General features: G+C 56.1%; 1 pseudogene and 1 gene segment (V, D, J or C); one reads left to right on the plus strand and one right to left on the minus strand.

Annotated features, from left to right (window-relative positions):
• Positions 1–1,001: 1,001 nt before the first annotated feature.
• On the minus strand, positions 1,002–3,230 carry LOC128946242 (immunoglobulin heavy variable 3-9-like). The segment is given in 3 exon segments: positions 1,002–1,009; positions 2,691–3,025; positions 3,220–3,230. Coding segments are annotated over 3 exon segments (354 nt in total).
• Positions 3,231–3,389: 159 nt separating this feature from the next.
• LOC128946243 (immunoglobulin heavy variable 3-64D-like) lies at positions 3,390–19,656 on the plus strand (annotated as a pseudogene).
• Positions 19,657–20,079: the final 423 nt, after the last annotated feature.

Here is a 20,079-nt window from a genome sequence, read left to right on the forward strand (position 1 = left end):
GGTCAGCGTCACCGAGCTCTGCCCGTTGTCCCTAGAGATCCTGAACCGGCCCTTGACTGACGGCGCGTATCTGGGAGTGGCGCCAACACCAGTGACACTCGCCACAAACTCCAAACCCTGACCGGGTCTCTGTCGATACCAGCACATCCCAAAACTGCCGAAACTGAACCCGGACCCTCGGCAGAGAAGGCGCAGGGAACCCCCGGGGAGCTGGAGGTGCCCCCTGCAGTCCAGCAGGGTCACGGCCGCCCGGAGCCCTGCGGGACAAAGGGGAGATGGGGATGAGGCCAAAGCTCAACCCTTGACCCCAAAATCCCAACTATTGGCCCCAAATTCTGACCCTTGGAGTTCATCATTCTCCTCCCATCCCTTTTTCCAGGTTGCCACGCCTGCTTTGAGGCCCTGGACCAATCAGGTTTCCCATCCCCATCTCCCCTTTTTCCCGCAGGGCTCCGGGTGGCCGTGACCCTGCTGGAGTGCGGGGGGGAACTCCAGCCCCCCGGGGGGTCCCTGCGCCTCCCCTGCCAAGGTTCCGCGTTCAGTTTTGGGGATGTGAACATGTACTGGGTCCGCCAGAGACCTGGACAGGGGCTGGAGTTGTGGCAGAGATCAGCTACGATCTTTCCAGAACCTACTACGCGCCATCGGTCAAGGGCCGGTTCACGATCTCCAGGGAAAACAGGCAGAGCTCGGTGACGCTGACCATGAACAACCTCAAGGACAAGGATTCCGGATCCTATTTCTGTGCCAAATGCGCCTGTGGTTTTGCTGACTGGGCAGGTGCTGCTGGTGGTTATGGTGACCATCCCGGGTTTGGCCCCTCTCTCTCCTCTCCTGGTCCCCAGGTGTCCTCAAACCCCAGCCCCTTCCCCCAGATCTCATACTTTGACCCCCATCTTGACCTCTGAACCCTGTGTCCAGCCCTGGGCCAACATTGAGCTGTAGGACAAAGATTTTAGGAACAAAGTTTAGATCAAGAGATGAAGGTTGAGATTTTGGGGTTAAACAGCTGAAAGGTTTGGAGAAACGGTTGAGAGAGGGCTGGGGTTCGGGCGAGGGGTCTGGGGGTCTCAGAGCACTCGGGGCAGGAGATGGAGCCAACAGCAGCAGCACCAGGAGCATAACCATTGTCACGTTTGGCACAGAAATAGGATCCAGAATTGGGGAAATGATGGTGAAATGGTCAAGATTTGAGAAATAGGGGTGAGGATTTTGGGGATGGATTAGAGAATTCTGAGTTATTTGGAAACAGAGAGGAGAGAGCTTGGGACCACAATCACCATCAACACCATAACCAGCACTAGCATCAGCACAACCACTGCTGTAACATTTGACACAGAAATAGGATCCAGAATCCTCGTCCTTGAGGTTGTTCATGGTCAGCGTCACTGAGCTCTGCCCGTTGTCACTGGAGATGCTGACTCGGCGGCTGAACGATGACGGGTATCTGGTGTCTCCATCATAATCAATCCCTGCAATGTATTCCAGGCCCTGCCCAGGCCGCTGGTGGATCCACATCAGACTGGTTCGTCCGAAACTGTACCCGGACCCTCGGCAGAGGAGGCGCAGGGAATCCCCGGGGAGCTGGAGGTCCCCCCCGCACTCCAGCAGGGTCACGGCCGCCCAGAGCCGTACGGGACAAAGGGGAGATGGGGACGAGGCCAAAGCTCAACCCTTGACCCCAAAATCCCAACTATTGGCCCCAGGTTGGGACCCTTCGAGTTCATCATCCTCCTCCCATCCCTTTTTTCAGGTTGCCACGCCTCCTTTGAGGCCCTGGACCAATCAGGTTTCTCATCCCCATCTCCCCTTTGTCCCGCAGGGATCCGGGCGGCCGTGACCCTGCTGGAGTGCGGGGGGGACCTCCAGACCCCCGGGGGGTCCCTGACGTTGCTGTGCCGAGGGTCTGGATTCAGTTTTGGGGGTTTTGCAATGTTCTGGGTGTGCCAGAGACCCAGGCAGGGGCTGGAATTCATCGCCAGCATCAACAGTGATGGTTCCAGCACCAGGTACGCAGATTCAGTGCAGGGCCGGTTCACGATCTCCAGGGACAACGGGCAGAGCTCGGTGACGCTGACCATGAACAACCTCAAGGACGAGGACTCCGGATCCTATTTCTATGCCAAATATGCAGTTTGGGCTGTTGCTGCAAATCCTTTTGTCCCCATCCGCATTGGTGTTTCCCCACTTGTCCCCATTTTCCAGATTTTTTCCCCAAACCCCAATCCCTGACCCCATTCCTGTCCCCGTGTCCCATCTCTGCCCTTCTCTGGCCCCAAATCTCAGCTCCTGTCCGTAAATCAGGGCCAGTTTCACCCTGAGCTCGGCCTCGTCCCTCCAAACCCAACCATTGCCCCCAGACTTGTCCAGTTTTGCCCCAAATCTGCCCTGCGCGCACCGAGTCAGCCACAGACCCAAATCTGGCCCCGTTGGACTCACATTGGGAATTTTGGGCTACAATTTGAATTCTTGATCCCTGATCTTAACTTTGGGCTCAAATCCAGACATTTCAGTGACATTTGGGGAACGAGGGCACTGAGTGTGGCTCAGTGGGGACATTTGGGGCAGAGCCAGAGCAGGGCTGGGACAGAGGGACAGGAATGGGGTTTGGGGGAAGGGTCTGGGGCGCGGGGATGCAGACAGGGACGCAGTGATTAGATCAGTTTGATCAAGATGAGCAGCAGGATTACAACAACCATCAGTACTGGTTTTGGCACAGAAATAGGTGGCGGAATCCTCGTCCTTGAGGTTGTTCATGGTCAGCGTCAGCGAGCTCTGCCCGTTGTCGCTCGTCAATGTGAACCGGCCCTTGACCGAGTCCGCGTAAAAGATGCTGCCACTTCTTCTGCTGATCCCTGCCACCATTTCCAGCCCCTGCCCGGGTCTCTGGCGGATCCACAGCATTGCAAATTTTTCGAAATCAAACCCAGAGGTGCGGCAGAGGAGGCGCAGGGACCCCCCGGGGGGCTGGAGGTGCCCCCTGGACTCCAGCAGGGTCACGGCCGCCCGGAGCCCATCGCCAAACCTTCACCAATTTCTCTCATAACTTCCCTTGTTTAGCCCCAAAACCCCACCAGTTTTCCATATCTCAACAATCCTCAAAACTTCAATTAATCCCAATCAATTCTTTAATTAATTAGACACCTCATCCTGAGCATTCTGCATTGATTATACAGTTAATGCACTGTTAATGACCCCCAAAACCCCCGGGACCCCAACCCGGGAAACATCCCGGCCACAGCCTCGAGCTCCCTCCGGCTCCTGGCCCTGCTGCTCCTGCTGCCCCTCCCAGGTGCGTCCCACCACTTTTTCTTGGAAGTCACACCCCTTTTCCCCTTCTGGACCAATCAGGTTTCCCATCCCCATCTCCCCTTTGTCCCGCAGGGCTCCAGGCGGCCGTGACCCTGCTGGAGTGCGGGGGGGACCGCCAGCCCCCCGGGGGGTCCCTGACGTAGCTGTGCCGCGCATCTGGGTTTGATTTTGGCAGTTTTGGGATGGGCTGGATGCGCCAGAGACCCGGGCAGGGGCTGGAGTACATCGCCAGTATCAACAGCAATGGTGGCAGCACCGGCTACGCACCATTGGTCAAGGGCCGGTTCAGGATCTCCAGGGACAATGGGCAGAACTCGGTGATGCTGACCATGAACAACCTCAAGGACGAGGATTCCGCCGTTTATTTCTGCACCAAATGTGCTAGTAGTAGTTATGGTGGTGGTGTTGCTGCTTTTAGTGACAATTCCGGCAGTGGCCCCAGCCTTGGATCGTCACCAGATGTCTCCACTCCCAGTGATCCTTCCTCTAGAGCCCAGCTTTTCTCCTCAAGTGTTAAAGAGTTTCCCCCAAACTCGGCCCCTGCTGCCTCAACCCTACACTTTCCCCCAGTTTTGCACATTTCACCCAAATCTCCCTCAGCTCCCCGGGCCCTGATTGGAGGAGGCCTGAACTGGAGCCCAGGGGTGAAGGTTTGGGGCCAATGGTTGAGTTTTGGGGCAGGAGCAGGGGAGGGCTTGGTGTCTGTGGCCACTGTTGTTGTAAATGGAGTGAAAAGGTCAAGGAGTGCGTCAAGAAGAAAGGTTTGAGATGAAAATCAGAGCTTTAGGGACAAAATGAAGGGAGTGGGGCAAAAAGCATGGCCTGGAGGCAATCACCAACATCGTCACCATTGTTACCAGCAGCCCAGCAACCACTACAATAAGGTACGGCACAGAAATAAGATCCGGAATCCTCGTCCTTGAGGTTGTTCATGGTCAGCGTCACCGAGCTCTGCCCGTTTTCCCTGGAGATCCTGAACCGGCCCCTGACCGACGGTGCGCAGCTGGTGCGGCCACCATTGCTGGTGATACTTGCGAGCCACTCCAGTGAATTCTTTGGTTTCTGTCGATACCAGCCCATCCCAAAACTGCCGAAACTGAAACCGGACCCTCGGCAGAGAAGGCGCAGGGAACCCCCGTGGGGCTGGAGGTCCCCCCCGCACCCCAGCAGGGTCACGGCCGTCCGGAGCCCTGCGGGACAAAGGGGAGATGATGGAAATCAAAAGTCTGATTGGTCAAGTGCCTCCAAGTGCGTGTGGCCAGCTGGACAAAGGGGTAGAACCCACCTGGGAGGATGATGAACTCTAAAGATCCCAGTTTGGGGCCAATAGTCAGGATTTGGGTCAAGGGTTGAGCTTTGGCCTCATCCCCATCTCCCCTTTGTCCCGCAGGGCTCCGGGCGGCCGTGACCCTGCTGGAGTGCGGGGGGGAACTCCAGCCCCCTGGGGGGTCCCTGCGCCTCCTCTGCCGAGGGTCCGGGTTAAGTTTTGGGAGTTTTGGGATGGGCTGGATCCGCCAGAGACCCGGGCAGGGGCTGGAATTCATCGCCAGCACAAACAGTGATGGTGGCAGCACCAGGTACGCGGATCATGTCAAGGGCCGCTTCAGGATCTCCAGGGACAATGGGCAGAGCTCGGTGACGCTGACCATGAACAACCTCAAGGACGAGGATTCCGGATCCTATTTCTGTGCCAAACGCGATGCTACTGGTGCTAGTGGTTATGTTGCTGATATTTGTCGTTTCAGCCCCAACTGTGTCCCGGTTCCCCAGACCCTTCCCTCCAACCTCTGACCCCACTCCTGTTCCTTTGTCCCTGCTCTGGCCCCAAATCTCAGCTCTGGCCCCAAATCTCAGCTCCTGGCCCCAAATCAGGGCCGGTTTAACCCTGAGCTCGGCCTCGTCCCTCCAATCCCAACCATTGCCCCCAGACTTGTCCAGTTTTACCCCAAATCTCCCCTGCAGGCACCGAGTAACAGCCACTGACCCAAATCTGCCCCTGGGCCTCACATCAGGAGTTTTGGGCTAAAATTTGAATTCTTGACCCCTGATCTTTACTTTGGACCCATATCCAGACATTTCGGTGACATTTGGGGAACGAGGGCACTGAGTGCTGCCCAGAGGGGACATTTGGGGCAGAGCCAGAGCAGGGCTGGGACAGAGGGACAGGAGTGGGGTCAGGGGATGGGGAATGGGGGAAGAGTCTGGGGAACGGGGACAGGTAGGGATGCAGAGATGGGGACGGGGTCAATAGCATAACCAGGATTAACATTTCCAGAAGCAGTGGTTTTGGCACAGAAATAGGCGGCGGAATCCTCGTCCTTGAGGTTGTTCTTGTTCAGTGTCACCGAGCTCTGCCCGTTGTCCCTGGAGATCGTGAACTGGTCCTTGACCGACGGCGCGTACCAGGTGCCACCTCTGCTGCTGATACTTCCGACTGACTCCAGCCCCTTTCCAGGTCTCTGTCGAACCCAATCCATTTCAAAACTGCCGAAATCGAACCCAGACCCTTGGCAGAGGAGGCGCAGGGACCCCCCAGGGGGCTGGAGGTCCTCCCCACACTCCAGCAGGGTCAAGGCCGCCCAGAGCCCTGCGGGAAAAAGGGGAAATGCCGATGAGAAACCTGATTGGCTGTGGGCATGAAGTGGGCGTGGCCTGGTGGAAAAGGGCCCGGACCCACCTGGGAGGGGCAGCAGGAGCAGCAGGAGGAGGTAGGGGTGTTACAGTCACAATTTTGGCACAAGATTAAAAATTTTGGGGTCAAGGGTTGAGCTTTTGCCTTATCCCCATCTCCCCATTGTCCCTCAGGGCTCCGGGTGGCCATGACCCTGCTGGAGTGCAGGGGGGACCTCCAGCCCCCCGGGGGGTCCCTGCGCCTCCTCTGCTGAGGGTCCGGGTTCAGTTTTGGCAGTTTTAACATGGAATGGGCTCGACAGAGACCCGGGCAGGGGCTGGAATTCATTGCCTACATCAGAAACACTGCTGCTTACACCTTCTACGCGCCATCGGTAAATGGCCGGGTCACGATCTTCAGGGACAACGGGCAGAGCTCGGTGACGCTGACCATGAACAACCTCAAGAACGAGGATTCCGGATCGTATTTCTGTGCCAAGCGTATTTCTGGTGGCAATGCTGATATTGCCGGTGCTTTTGGCCCTGTCCCCATCGCTGTGTTCTCAGCTGTCCCCAGACCTTTCCCCTGTGGTCACACATGGCCAGCGTCACCGAGCTCAGCCCGTTGTCCCTGGCCGTGCTGACCCGGCCCTTGACCGATGGAACGTTCCAGGTGACTCCACCCTTGAACCCATCTGCTTCTCTCAGCATGGAGCCCTTGGCTCGCGTTCAATTTCAACAGTGTCATCTCCACAAAATTTCGTGTGTTTTTGGGAAAAAAAAAAGGGTTTTTTCTCCATAGCTCGCAGAGAGGATTCCAGCCCAGCCCCAAGGAGCAGCCCCAGACACCGCGGCCGCTGAGGGAGAAGTGAAGCCCCAGGTGGGAGCGAGGGAGGGAAGGAGGAGCAGACGCCGCAATTTTGGGGCTCCACAGCTTCCCCCCACTTCCTCCCCGGCGGGTGCCGGGGCCCGGCCGGGGCAGGGAAGGAAACAGAAAGTTCCTGGTTTTGGTCATGGTGAACATCTGTGTTTGGCAGAGGGCAGCTCAGCCTCGGGGCGCTGCTGCAGAGCGCCGGCTGCACAAAAAGCTTTGTGTGCAAAGGGCCCTGGAGCGATCCCCTTTCCACACTGGGACGGAGGGGAACTGGGGGAAATTGGGGAGAAATGGGCAAAATTGGGGGCAAATTGGGAGTTGGGGAAGTGATGGTGGAGTTTGGGGGAAATGGTCAAGATTTTAGGAACACGGCTGGGATTTTGGGGAAGGATCTCTGGGATTGGAGACATTAGTTGACCATCATGGTCACTACCAGAAGTGACGCCAAAACCAGCGTCAATAACATTGCCAGCGTAACCATTGCAAAGTTTGGCACAGAAATAGGATCCGGAATCCTCGTCCTTGAGGTTATTCATGGTCAGCGTCACCGAGCTCTGCCCGTTGTCCCTGGAGATCCTGAACCGGCCCTTGAACGATGGCGCGTATCTGGGAGTGGCGCCATCAGTGGTGACACTCGCCACAAACTCCAAACTCTGCGCAGGTCTCTGGCGCATCCAGCCCATCCCAAAATTCCCAAAATCGAACCCGGACCCTCGGCAGAGGAGGCGCAGGGAACCCCCGGGGGGCTGGAGGTCCCCCCCACACTCCAGCAGGGTCACAGCCGCCCGGAACCCTGCGGAACAAAGGGGAGATTGGGATGAGAAACCTGATTGGCTGTGGGCCTGCAGTGGGTTTGGCCAGCTGGAAAAAGGGATGAGACCCACCTGGGAGGGTGACCAGGAGCAGGAGGAGAAGAACAAATTGTCACAACCTGGGACCAATAGCTGGGATTTTGGGGTCAAGGGTTGAGCTTTGCCCATCCCCATCTCTGTTGGGATGGGCGGGAGAAATGCGGCACGCGATGTGAGTGATCAGCAAGTCTCAAATCTTTATTGGTAGGCACGCATCTTTATATCGGTGTTAATGGGGCTCATGCATATTGCAAAGGCGAGCTCACCATTGGTCGGTTACTCATCAGCCAACTGCGCCTCCTTCTGCATTCTTGTGGGTATTTTATTGAAGCTTCTCTTCGTATTCCTGCCAAAGATGCTCTCCCCTACCCTGCCATTGCACCAAGGGCACAATGTCCTTGCCTGTAACTGGACACTGGCTGCTGGCTCCTGTACTTGTCCCCTTCAAGCTTGACCAGCGGCATTATGTCAACGTGACCTTTAACAGCCAACCAGCTGTCCACAAACTCAGCACACTTCTCCCCTTTGTCCCGCAGGGCTCCGGGCGGCCGTGACCCTGCTGGAGTGCGGGGGGGACCTCCAGCCCCCCGGGGGTCCCTGCGCCTCCTCTGCCGAGCGTCTGGGTTCACTTTCAGCAGTTTTCCCATGCAATGGATCCGCCAGAGACCCGAGCAGGGGCTGGAGTGGCTCGCGGGGATCAGCAGCCCTTCTGGTTCCAGCACCTACTACGCGCCATCAGTCAAGGGCCCGTTCAGGATCTCCAGGGACAACGGGCAGAGCTTGGTGACGCTGACCATGAACAACCTCAAGGACAAGGATTCCGGATCCTATTTCTGTGCCAAATATGCTTATACTCCTGATGGTACTTATGGTGTTGCTTCTATTGAAGTGCCAGGCTTGGCCCCATTCCCCAACCAGCACTGCAGGAGCATCAGGGCATAGGACGGTCGGGACAGACGGACGGACACGAGAGATCTCTGCAGCCAGGTTGTGGAATTTGGGGTTTATTGCAAAGGACGAACTGCAGGGCCCTGCTGGGAGCTGCCAGGCACAGCTGGAGCAGGGCTGAGAGAAGAGAGGGGAGAGCAGGAGAGAGGGTGAGATGGTAAAAGAGGAAGAGAGTAAGAGAGTAAAAAAGGTCAGAGAGTAAAAAGCATGAGAGAATAAAAAGTGTAAGAGAGTGAAAAAGTCAGTGAATAAAAGGGTAAGAGCATAAAACCCTAAGAGAATAGAAGCATAAGAAAGTGAGATTCCCACCATAATACAATAAATCATCTTCTGTGTTGAATATTCTAATTCTCACTAACCGATCTGGTACAATATACAAATGCTATAGCATTTCATCCAGCCTAAAACAGTCATTACATTACTACACTTTGTTACATTTTAAACCCTAAAAACTCCTCTTTGAGCCCCTTCTGGTAAGCCTACAACCTACTCTTTGGAAACCCTAAAAACTCCTCTTTGGAGTAACTTTAAGCCCTAAAAACTCCTCTTTGGGGTAACTTTTAACCCTAAAAACTCCTCTTTGGGCCCTTCTGCCAAGCTGTGGGGTCTGCTCTGACCCTTGGGCCTGTCTGCAATCAGAGGGTGTTGTTCCATCAAAATGGGATCACCTTTAGCCAGCCACGCTGAACAACTGTTTTCCAGTTGTTTAGTAACTGAGGGATCTCAAAGCTTGCTTTCCTTTCAATCTCGCTGATGGTTTCCATATTCTCAAAATCTTTTGCCAGGCACTCATATTGATAAGGCTTTCCTGTTTCATCTTCTCCAACCAGCATCAGCATAAGCACTGTGAACATCGGTGTCCTTGGCGCAGAAATAGGATCCGGAATCCTCGTCCTTGAGGTTGTTCATGGTCAGCGTCACCGAGTGCTGCCCGTTGTCCCTGCAGTTCCTGAACCGGCCCTTGACTGAATCCGCGTACCCGGTGCTGCCACCACCTCTGGTGATGGTTCCGACCCACTACAGCCCCTGCTCAGGTCTCTGGTGGATCCAGGCCATCCCAAAATTTCCAAAATGGAACCCGGACCCTCGGCACAAAAACGTCAGGGACCCCCCCAGGGGGCTGGAGTTCCCCCCCGCACTCCAGCGGGGTCACGGCCGCCTGGAGCTTTGCGGGACAAAGGGGAGATGGGGATGGGGTGATGCAAAAGTCAGGCAGAGCTGTCCAAGTAATTAATGGGTGGATTGGGGCTAATTGCACGGTTTAAGGCACTTTACCATTCAGGATACCTCTGTTGGAGATTTGGGGACAAACAAAGGGAATTTGGGGCAAAACCGGTAAAGGTTTGGGCATGGGGGAGCGGCCGTGACCCTGCTGGAGTGCGGGGGGCACCTCCAGCCCCCCGGGGGGTCCCTGCGCCTCCTCTGCCGAGGGTCCGGGTTCAGTTTTGGGGATCATGGAACGTTCTGGATCCTCCAGAGACCCGGGCAGGGGCTGGAGTGGCTCACGGGGATCAGCAGTGGTGGTTACACCGAGTACGCGGGTTCAGTCAAGGGCCGGTTCAGGATCTCCAGGGACAACGGGCAGAGCTTGGTGACGCTGACCATGAACAACCTCAAGGACGAGGATTCCGGATCCTATTTCTGTGCCAAGGCTGCTGGTGCCAGTTGGGGTAATGATGTCTCTGCTCTTGGCCTCAACCCCTTGACTGGGTCCCCTCCTGCCCCCAGGCCCAAGACCCTTCCCCCAAATCTCAGTCCTTGACCCCATTCTTGACCCTTTGCCCCAGATCTCCCCCAGTTCCAACACCACCAACCACAGCGCCAAAACCCCCAATCGGATTCTGCCCAAATCCAACTGAGTTGGCTCCAAAAATCGCCCGAATCTGCCCCAAATCCCCACTTTGTGCTTTCTGCAGCAGCAGCCGCTGACACGAATCCTCAACCTTTGTCCCCAAATCGGGACCCTTGGCCTCAAACCCCGACCGTCAGAGCAAAGTTTTGGGGAACAAGTGGAGATGTGGGGTCAGGAGTTGTGGTTTGGGGTCAGCGGGTGAGAATTGGGGCCGAGGCAGAGCAAGGTTGGGATCAATGGTCTAGGGCTGGGTGTGGGCTGGGGGTTTGGGGGAAGGGTCTGGGCAACGGGGACAGGGGGGGACACGGGGATGGCAGAGGAACCTCATGGGCATCGTCACTACGACCAGCACTTTCAGCGTAATAATTAGCAGCACACTTGGCACAGAAATAAATGGCGGAATCCTGGTCATTGAGGTTGTTCATGTTCAGCGTCACTGAGCTCTGCCCGTTGTCCCTGGAGATTGTGAACCGACCCTTGAACGATGGCACATAGCCGGTGCTGCCAACAGTGTTGTAGATGACTGCGACATATTCCAAACCCTGCCCGGATCTCTGGCGGATGCAGTACATTCCATAATCCCCAAAACTGCACCCGGATCCTTGGCACAGCAACGTCAGGGACCCCCCGGGGGGCTGGAGGTCCCCCCCGCACTCCAGCAGGGTCACAGCCGTCCGGAGCCCTGCGGGACAAAGGGGAGATGGGGATGAGGCCAAAGCTCAACCCTTGACCCAAATCCTGACTCTTGGCCCCCAATTGAGACCCTTGGTTCTCCACATCCTCCTGCTGCTCCTACTGCTCCTTCCAGGTGGCACCACCCCATTTTCCAGCTTAGCACGCCCACAATGACACCACAGCCAATCAGGTTTCCCATCCCCATCCCCCCTTTGTCCCGCAGGGCTCCGGGCGGCCGTGACCCTTCTGGAGTGCGGGGGGTACCTCCAGCCCCCCAGGGGGTCCCTGCACCTCATCTGCCGAGGCTCCGGGTTCGATTTTGGGAGTGTTGACATGTTCTGGATCCGCCAGAGACCCGGGCAGGGGTTGCAATACGTCACAAGGATCTACTACACTGGCGGTTACACCGCCTATGCGCCGTCGGTGCTGGGTTGTTTCAGGATCTCCAGGGACAACGGGCAGAGCTCGGTGATGCTGACCATGAACAACCTCAAGGACGAGGATTCCAGATCCTATTTCTGTGTGAAATCTTTTAATACTGCTTCTCCTCCTGCTGGTTATGGTGACAGGGCTGGTGTTGGTCCTGTTCCCATGTCTGTGTCTCCACCTGTCCACGTTCGCCAGACCCTTCCCTCCAACCCCTGATCCCACTCCTGACCCTTTGTCCCAAGCCTGCCCTGCTCTGACCCCAAATCCCAGCTCCTGGCCCCAAATCAGGGCCGGTTTCACCCTGAGCTCACTCTCGGCCCACAAATCCCAACCATTTTTTCCAAACTGGACCCATTCTGCCCCAAAATTTCAGTGGTGGAACTGTGTCATAGCCACGGACCAAATTTGGCTGATTTTTCCCAAATCTCAATCATTTGCACGCAGGTTTGGGGACCTTGATTGAGCCTTGAAGCCCAGAGCTGAGATTGGAGCCAGGACCTGAGACTGGGGTAGAACCAGTTCAGAGCTGGGAGAGGGGACTGGAATGGGGTCAGGGGCTGGGGTTTGAGGAAGGGTCTGGGAAATGGGGACGGGGGGACGTGCGGATGGGGACAGGGCCAAAACTATCAGCAGCAGCATCCCAATTTATATAATCGCATTTGGCACAGAAATAGACGGCGGAATCCTCGTCCTTGAGGTTGTTCATGGTCAGCGTCACTGAGCTCTGCCCGTTATCCCTGGTGATGCTGAACCGGCCCTTGACCTCGGATGGGTACCAGGTGTATCCACCACTGTCAAGGCATGCGACTGTTTCCAGCCCCTGCTTGGGTCTCAGGCGCACCCAGCCCATCCCAACACTGCCGACATTGAACCCAGACCCTCGGCACAGCAACGACAGGGAGCCCCCGGGGGTCTGGAGTTCCCCCCCCCCCCCGCACTCTAGCAGGGTCACGGCTGCCCGGAGCCCTGTGGGACAAAGGGGAGATGAGGATGAGGCCAAAGCTCAACCCTTGACCCAAATCCTGACTCTGGGCCCCAAAATGGGACCCTTGGAGTTCATCATCCTCCTCCCAGGTGGGTCCCATCCCTTTTTCCAGCTGGCCACACCTGTTTTGAGGCCCTTGACCAATAAGGTTTGCCATCCCTTTGTCCCGCAGGGCTCTGGGCGGCCGTGACCCTGCTGGAGTGCTGGGGAGACCTCCAGCCCCCACGGGGGTCCCTGCGCCTCCTCTGCCGAAGGTCCGGGTTCGATTTTGGGAGTTATGGAATGTTCTGGATGCGTCAGAGACCCAGGAATGCGCTGGAGTGGGTCGCGGGGATCTACGGTAATGGTGGTTACACCGCCTACACACCATCAGTCAAGGGTCGGTTCACGATCTCCAGGGACAACGGGCAGAGCTCGGTGGCGCTGACCATGAACAACCTCAAGGACGAGGATTCCACCGTTTATTTCTTTGCCAAATTTTACACCAGTGGTTGTGGTGGTGGTGCTGCTGCTCATGGTGTTGATGGTGGTTGTTGTCCCAAGCCCTCTCCTCTCTCTTCCCAAATAGCTCAAAATTCTCTGATCCTTCCCCAAAATTGTGGCTCTTTTTCTCACATCTCAGATATTTTCCCCCAAACTCCACCATCACTTCCCCAATTCCCAGTTTCCCCCAATTTTGCCCATTCCTCCCCACTCTGGCCCTTCCCCTCCATCCCAGTGTGGAACGGGGATCGCTCCAGGGCCCTTTGCACACAAAGCTTTTTGTGCAGCCGGCGCTGTGCCGCAGCGCCCCGAGTCTGAGCTGGCCTCTGCCAAACATAGATGTTCACCATGACCAAAACCAGGAACTTTCTGTTTCCTTCCCTGCCCCGGCCGGGCCCCGGCACCTGCCGGGGAGGAAGTGGGGGGAGGCTGCGGAGCCCCAAAATTGTGGCGACTGCTCCTCCCTCCCTCTCTCCCTCGCTCCCACCTGGGGCTTCACTTCTCCCTCAGCGGCCTCGGTGTCTGGGGCTGCTCCTTGGGGCTGGGCTGGAATCCTCTCTGGGAGCTATGGAGAAAAAACCCTTTTTTTTTTCCCAAAAACTCATGGAAGTTAGGGGAGATGAAACTGTTGAAATTGATCTCGAGTCGAGGGCTCCATGCTGAGAGAAGCAGATGGGTGCAAGGGTGGAGTCACCTGGAACGTTCCATCGGTGAAGGGCTGGGTCAGCAGGGCCAAGGAGAGCTCCGGAGCCAAAATGGCCCCGAGTGCGCCCTGAGCTGAGGTGTGGGGCCAGGAGCTGAGAATGTGGGGCAGAGCCAGGGCAGGGTTGGGGCACGGGGACAGGAATGGGGTCAGGGCTGGGGATTAGGGAAGGGTCTGGGACAGGTGAGGGCAAGTGGTGACACAGCGATGGGTGCGGGGCCAATACCATAGGCATCATTATCAGCAGCAGTAGCACCAGCACCCTTGGCACAGAAATAGGATCCGGAATCCTTGTCCTTCAGGTTGTTCATGGTCAGCGTCACCGAGCTCTGCCCGTTGTCCCTGGAGATCGTGAACCGACCTGTCGGAGAATGACTTAAAGAAACGGCCATGAGACATAAAATTGAGATAAAAGTTTAAGGGAAAAGTAAAGCAGTTCTCAGCCTTCTGATTTCTATAAACAATTAGACTCTCTTTATAAACAATAAAGTTCTCAGACAGTCTTCCCATAACAAGCAGAACACCGTCTCTGGGAAAACCTGGCACCCTGAGAACAGATGTAGAAGTTTTGGGAACACTGGTTCTGTTTTTAATAAACAATTGTAGATATTCTAAAACAAGAGGAGTGGTTAGAAGTTTCTCTGTTAGCCTATCATGAATCTGGATTACAGAATATTCATGGAGTTCGTTAGCACTGTTATTTAAGGTGATTGATTGATCAATAAAATTGGAGTTTGATGCATTACTAGGATGGTCGTTTCTCCCTTCACTTCAATACCGGCCCTGTGCCGATGGCGCGTAGTTGGTGCAAGCACCATTGCTGCTGATCCCTGCAAGCCATTCCAGCCCCTGCCCGGGTCTCTGGCGCACCCAGTGCATGACAAAACCCCCAAAATAGAACCCGAACCCTTGGCAGAAGAGGCGCAGGGGCCCCCCGGGGAGCTGGAGGTCCCCCCCCGCACTCCAGCAGGGTCACGGCCGCCCGGAGCCCTGCAGGACAAAGGGGAGATGGGCACGGGGCCTGGCTGTGCCATTCTCGTTCCCTGCACAGAGTCAGACACCATTGTCTCTCTTCCTCTCTCTCCCTCTCTCCCTCTCTCCCTCTCTCCCTCTCTTTCTCTCTCTCTCTCCCTCCCTCTCTGTATGCCTCTCTCTCTCTCTCATTATTTTTCCTGGAGCAGCACAGGGAGAAGATGAAGATGAAGTGATTCCCATCTCTCATCGCTGCTCCTGCTGTTTCTGCACATGTGGAATGTGTCGGGGGGATCGTTCCCCTCCAGGCATTTACCAGTTGGCTTCTGCTGATTGATTATTATTTTTTTTCAATTTAATTGCTCACAGGTTTTCTATAGGATATTTTAGTGTCTTTTGTACTGAATTCTTTTAGTATCTCTTTAGTGGAGTGGTAATATAGCACAAATGAAATATAATATATTATTAATGAGATATAATATAGTATTAAGTAGATATAGAATTAATGTAATATAGTATATATTGAACACAGCAATTGTGCAGCATTCTGAGTATTGGGGTCAGATGCCACTCAATCCTAGTTTCCAAAATCAACTGGGCGTAGCCAGATCTGGAGGTGGGCGGGACCCACCTGGGAAGGCAAGCAGGAGGAAGAGATGGAGGATGGGGAGGTCCAAGGGTCAAAGTTTGGGGCCAAGATTCAGGATTTGGCTCAAGGGCTGGGGTTTTCCCTCACCCCCATCTCCCCTTTGTCCCGCAGGGCTCCGGGCGGCCGTGACCCTGCTGGAGTGCGGGGGGGACCGCCAGCCCCCCGGGGGGTCCCTGCGCCTCCTCTGCCGAGGGTCCGGGTTCAATTTTGGAAAATTTAGGATGGGCTGGATGCGCCAGAGACCCGGGCAGGGGTTGGAATACGTTGTGAGTGTCAACAACAATGGAGGTTACACCGAGTACGCGCCATCAGTCAAGGCCGGTTCACGATCTCCAGGGACAATGGGCAGAGCTCGGTGACGCTGACCATGAACAACCTCAAGGAGGAGGATTCCGGATCCTATTTCTGTGCCAAATCTGCTAATGCTGGGGTGCCTGCTGCAGCTACTCATATTGACCATGCCAGTTTTGGCATCACCCCTGTGTGAGCCCCATGTCCCCAAACCCAGACCCTTCCCCCCAAACCTCAGCCCTCGACCCCTTGTCCCAAATCTCCCCCATTTGCCCCAATGGTCAACAGTGACCCCAAACCCTCCTCTGCTCCTGCCCCAGAACTCAACCATTGGCCCCAAACCTTCACCCCTGGGCTCCAGTTCAGGCCTCCTCCAATCAGGGCCTGGGACTTGGTAGAGATTAGGGAGAAATGGACAAAATTGGAGGAAAGGACGGAGTTGGGGAAACAATGGCAGAGTTTGGGGGAAAATGATTGAGGTTTTAGAAGGGCTGGAACTTGGTGAAAGCATCACTGGGATTGGAGAAATTTCACGACCATCAGGGTCACCACGAGAAGTGAAGGCAAAAATAGCAGCAGAATCACCACCAGCATAATCATTGTCACGGTTGGCACAGAAATAGGACCCGGAATCCTTGTCCTTGAGGTTGTTCATGGTCAGCGTCACCGAGCTCTGCCCGTTGTCCCTGGAGATCGTGAACCGGCCCTTGACCGACAGCATGTAGAAGGTGCTGGAACCACTGCCGCTGATCCCTGGGAGCCACTCCAGCCCCTGCCCGGGTCTCTGGCGCATCAATTGCATGGAAAAACTCTCAAAATCGAACCCAGACCTTCGGCAGAGGAGGCGCAGGGAACCCCCGGGAGGCTGGAGGTCCCCCCGCACTCCAGCAGGGTCACGGCAGCCCGGAGCCCTGCGGGACAAAGGGGAGATGAGGATGAGGGGATGGATTGGCTGTGCGGACAAAGTGGGCGCTGCCATTCCAGCAAAAGGATGTGGGATCCACCTGGGATGACTGGTAGGAGTTGCAGGAAAAAGATGGTGAGGTCCAAGGGCCCCAATTTTTTGGCAACATCAGGGTCTGCATGCAAGAATCAACATTTGGGTGGATACATTCCCTCATCCCCATCTCGCCTTTGTCCTGCAGGGCTCCGGGCAGCCGTGACCCTGCTGGAGTGCGGGGGGGACCTCCAGCCCCCCTGGGGATCCCTGCGCCTCCTCTGCCGAGGGTCCGGGTTAAGTTTCGGCAGTTTTTCCATGCAATGGATCCGGCAGAGACCCGGGCAGGGGCTGGAGTGGGTCGCGGGGATCAGGAACGATGGTGCTTACACCGGCTACGTGCCATCGTTCAAGGGCCGGTTCAGGATCTCCAGGGACACCGTGCAGAGCTCGGTGACGCTGACCATGAACAACCTCAAGGACGAGGATTCCGCCACCTATTTCTGTGCCAAATCTGCTGCTTCTGGCAATTGGGGCGATGTTGCTGCCTATGTTGAAGACACCAGTTGTGGATCCACGCCCGTCTCCATGTCCCCCCCGTCCCCAATCCCAGACCGTTGCCCCTCAAACCTCAGCTCTTGACCCTTTGTCCCAAATCTCCCCCATTGGCACCAATGGTCAGCACTGACCCCAAACCCTCCCCTGCTCCTGCCCCAGCACTCAACCATTGGCCCCAAACCTTCACCCCTGGCCTCCAGTTCAGGCGTCCTCCAATCAGGGCCCGGGGAGCTGAGGGAGATTTGGGTGAAATGGGCAAAACTGGGAGAAAGTCGGAAATTGGGGCAGTAATGCCAGAGTTTGCGGGTAAGTGGTGAACATCTGAGGAGAAGGTCTGGGATATTGGGAAAGGATCTGCAGGTATCGGAGACATTTGGTGACCATCATGGCGGGTGGGACCATTGCCGGAACTGTCACTAAGAGCAGCACTATCATAACCGTAACTACTACCAGTACCTCGTTTGGCACAGAAATAGGATCCGGAATCCTCGTCCTTGAGGTTGTTCATGGTCAGTGTCACCGAGCTCTGCCCGTTGTCCCTGGAGATCGTGAACCGGCCCTTGAGCGACGGCGTGTAGAAGGTGCTGGAACCACTGCCGCTGATCCCTGTGAGCAACTCCAGCCCCTGCCCAGGTCTCTGGTGGATCCATTGCATGGAAAAACTCCCAAAATCGAACCCGGACCCTCGGCAGAGGAGGGGCAGGGACCTCCCTGGGATCTGGAGGTCCCCCCCGCACTCCAGCAGGGTCACGGCCGCCCGGAGCCGTGCCGGACAAAGGGGAGATGGGGATGAGGCCCCGGATCCGGGCGTGGGCTGGGCAGGGGGTGACCAGATCCAAAAAGGGGCCTCGATCCACCTGGGACGGGCAGCAGGATCGGGAGGAGGAGAAAGTTCCACAATTTGGGGTCAACATCAGGATCTTCATGCAGGAATCAACATTTGGGTGGATTTGTTCCCTGATCTCCATCTCCCCTTTGTCCCACAGGGCTCCGGGCGGCCGTGAACCTGATGGAGTGTGAGGGGGACCTCCAGCCCCCCGGGGGGTCCCTGTGCCTCCTCTGCCAAGGGTCCGGGTTCAGTTTCGGACAATTTGGGATGGGCTGGGTGCGCCGGAGATCCGGGCAGGGGCTGGAATACATTGCCAGTATCAGCAGCCGTAGCAGCCCCTATTACGCGCCGTCGGTACCGGGTCGTTTCAGGATCTCCAGGGACAATGGGCAGAGCTTGGTGATGCTGACCATGAACAACCTCAAGGACAAGGATTCCAGATCCTATTTCTGCATGAAATCTTCTTGTACCGGTTGTTGGCCTACTTATAGTGCTTATAGTGACGTTGCTGGCCATGGCCTGGAGCTGTGGTATTTGATCTGCACTCATCATTGTGTCCCCAAACTCTCGAGTTTTACCCCAAAGCTTGGCCTTTGGTCCAGTTGTTGACTCCTTGTTGTCCTAGTGTGTCATTAGGTTGCTTGCATCCCCTGTAATTTTTCTTTTTATGCTAGATATTATGGTCTGTGACTTCAAGAATCACTCTAAGAGAGATTATTTTGTTTTGATTTGTTTTGTTTTTGTTTTCTTTTATTTTGTTATCAGCTTTCCACTCCCCCAGCAGTCGGTGGCACACAGAGACGGGGCAGTACGCAGGGCATATTTTGCTCTTGCTTTTTGCTCCTGCTCTTTAGTTAGTTCAACTTGGCAATCAGAATTTTCCCTGGACTGTTTCTCCTTTCCCTTTTTTGGACCTGCTCTGGACTAGGACCTGGGAAACACCGAGAGTTTGCACCTTGTGGCTGCAGCAGATGCCCTAGCACCGGAGGGACTGATAACAGAGCGACCAGCCCTGAGGGAGACTTTCAGAATTTGTCATCTTTTTCAGAGCAATGAAGGAGTGGCGTCATCTGGTGTTGTTCATTTTCTGTGCTGGGGGGTGCTGTGCCTGTGAAATAAACAGGTGCTTACAACTCATTTCTGAGGAATCCCTCCCGAACCGGTTGGGAGGAGCAGGTGTGTGCTCCTGCCCCTGCTGGCCCTCCGAGGTGGGTCCCACATCTTTTTCTAGCTGGCCACGCCTGCTTTGAGGTCCTCGACCAATCAGGTTCCTCATCCCCATCTCCCCTTTGTCCCGCAGGGCTGCGGGCGGCCATGACCCTGCTGGAGTGCCGGGGGGACCTCCAGCCCCCCGGCGGGTCCCTGCGCCTCCTCTGCCGAGGGTCCGGGTTCAGTTTCGGCAGTGTTGCCACACAATGGGTGTGCCAGAGACCCGGGCAGGGGCTGGAATGGGTCGGGAGCATCAGGAGCGATGGTTCCGGCACCAACCTCTCGCCATCGTTCAAGGATCTCGTCAGGATCTCCAGGGACAACGGGCAGAGCTCGGTGATGCTGACCAGGAACAACCTCATGGACGAGGATTCTGCCACCTATTTCTGTGCTGAAGAACCTGGCACTGGTGGTTGGAATGCTGCTGCTGGTTGTTCTTTCAGCTCCGTCCCTGTCCGCATTCCCCAGACCCTCTCCTTCAACCCCTGACCACATTCCTGACCCTTTGTCTGAAGCCTGCCCTGCTCTGGCCCCGGATCTCAGCTCTGGCCCCAAATCAGGGCCGGTTTCACCCTGACCTCGGCCTTGTCCATGAAATCCCAATCATCGCCACCAGACTGGACCCATTGTGTGCCAAAATCCCAGTGGTGGAACTGAGTCCTAGCCACGGACCAAATCAGGCCCATTTTCCCCAAATCTCGACCATTTGCACCCAGATTTGGGGACATTGGTTGAGCCTTGGAGCCCAGAGCTGAGGTGTGGGGCCAGGAGCTGAGATTTGGGGCAGAGCCAGCTCAGAGCTGGGACACGGGGACAGGAATGGGGTCAGGGGCTGGGGACTGGGGAAGGGTCGGGGGAACAGGGACGGGAGGGGGCAGAGCCATGGGGATGGGGTCAACATTATAAGCATTA

The sequence above is a fragment of the Melozone crissalis genome, unplaced genomic scaffold, assembly GCF_028551555.1.
Source record: "Melozone crissalis strain CALT ecotype California unplaced genomic scaffold, PUWL_Pcris_2 ptg000079l_1, whole genome shotgun sequence".
Taxonomy (NCBI): Eukaryota; Metazoa; Chordata; class Aves; order Passeriformes; family Passerellidae; genus Melozone; species Melozone crissalis.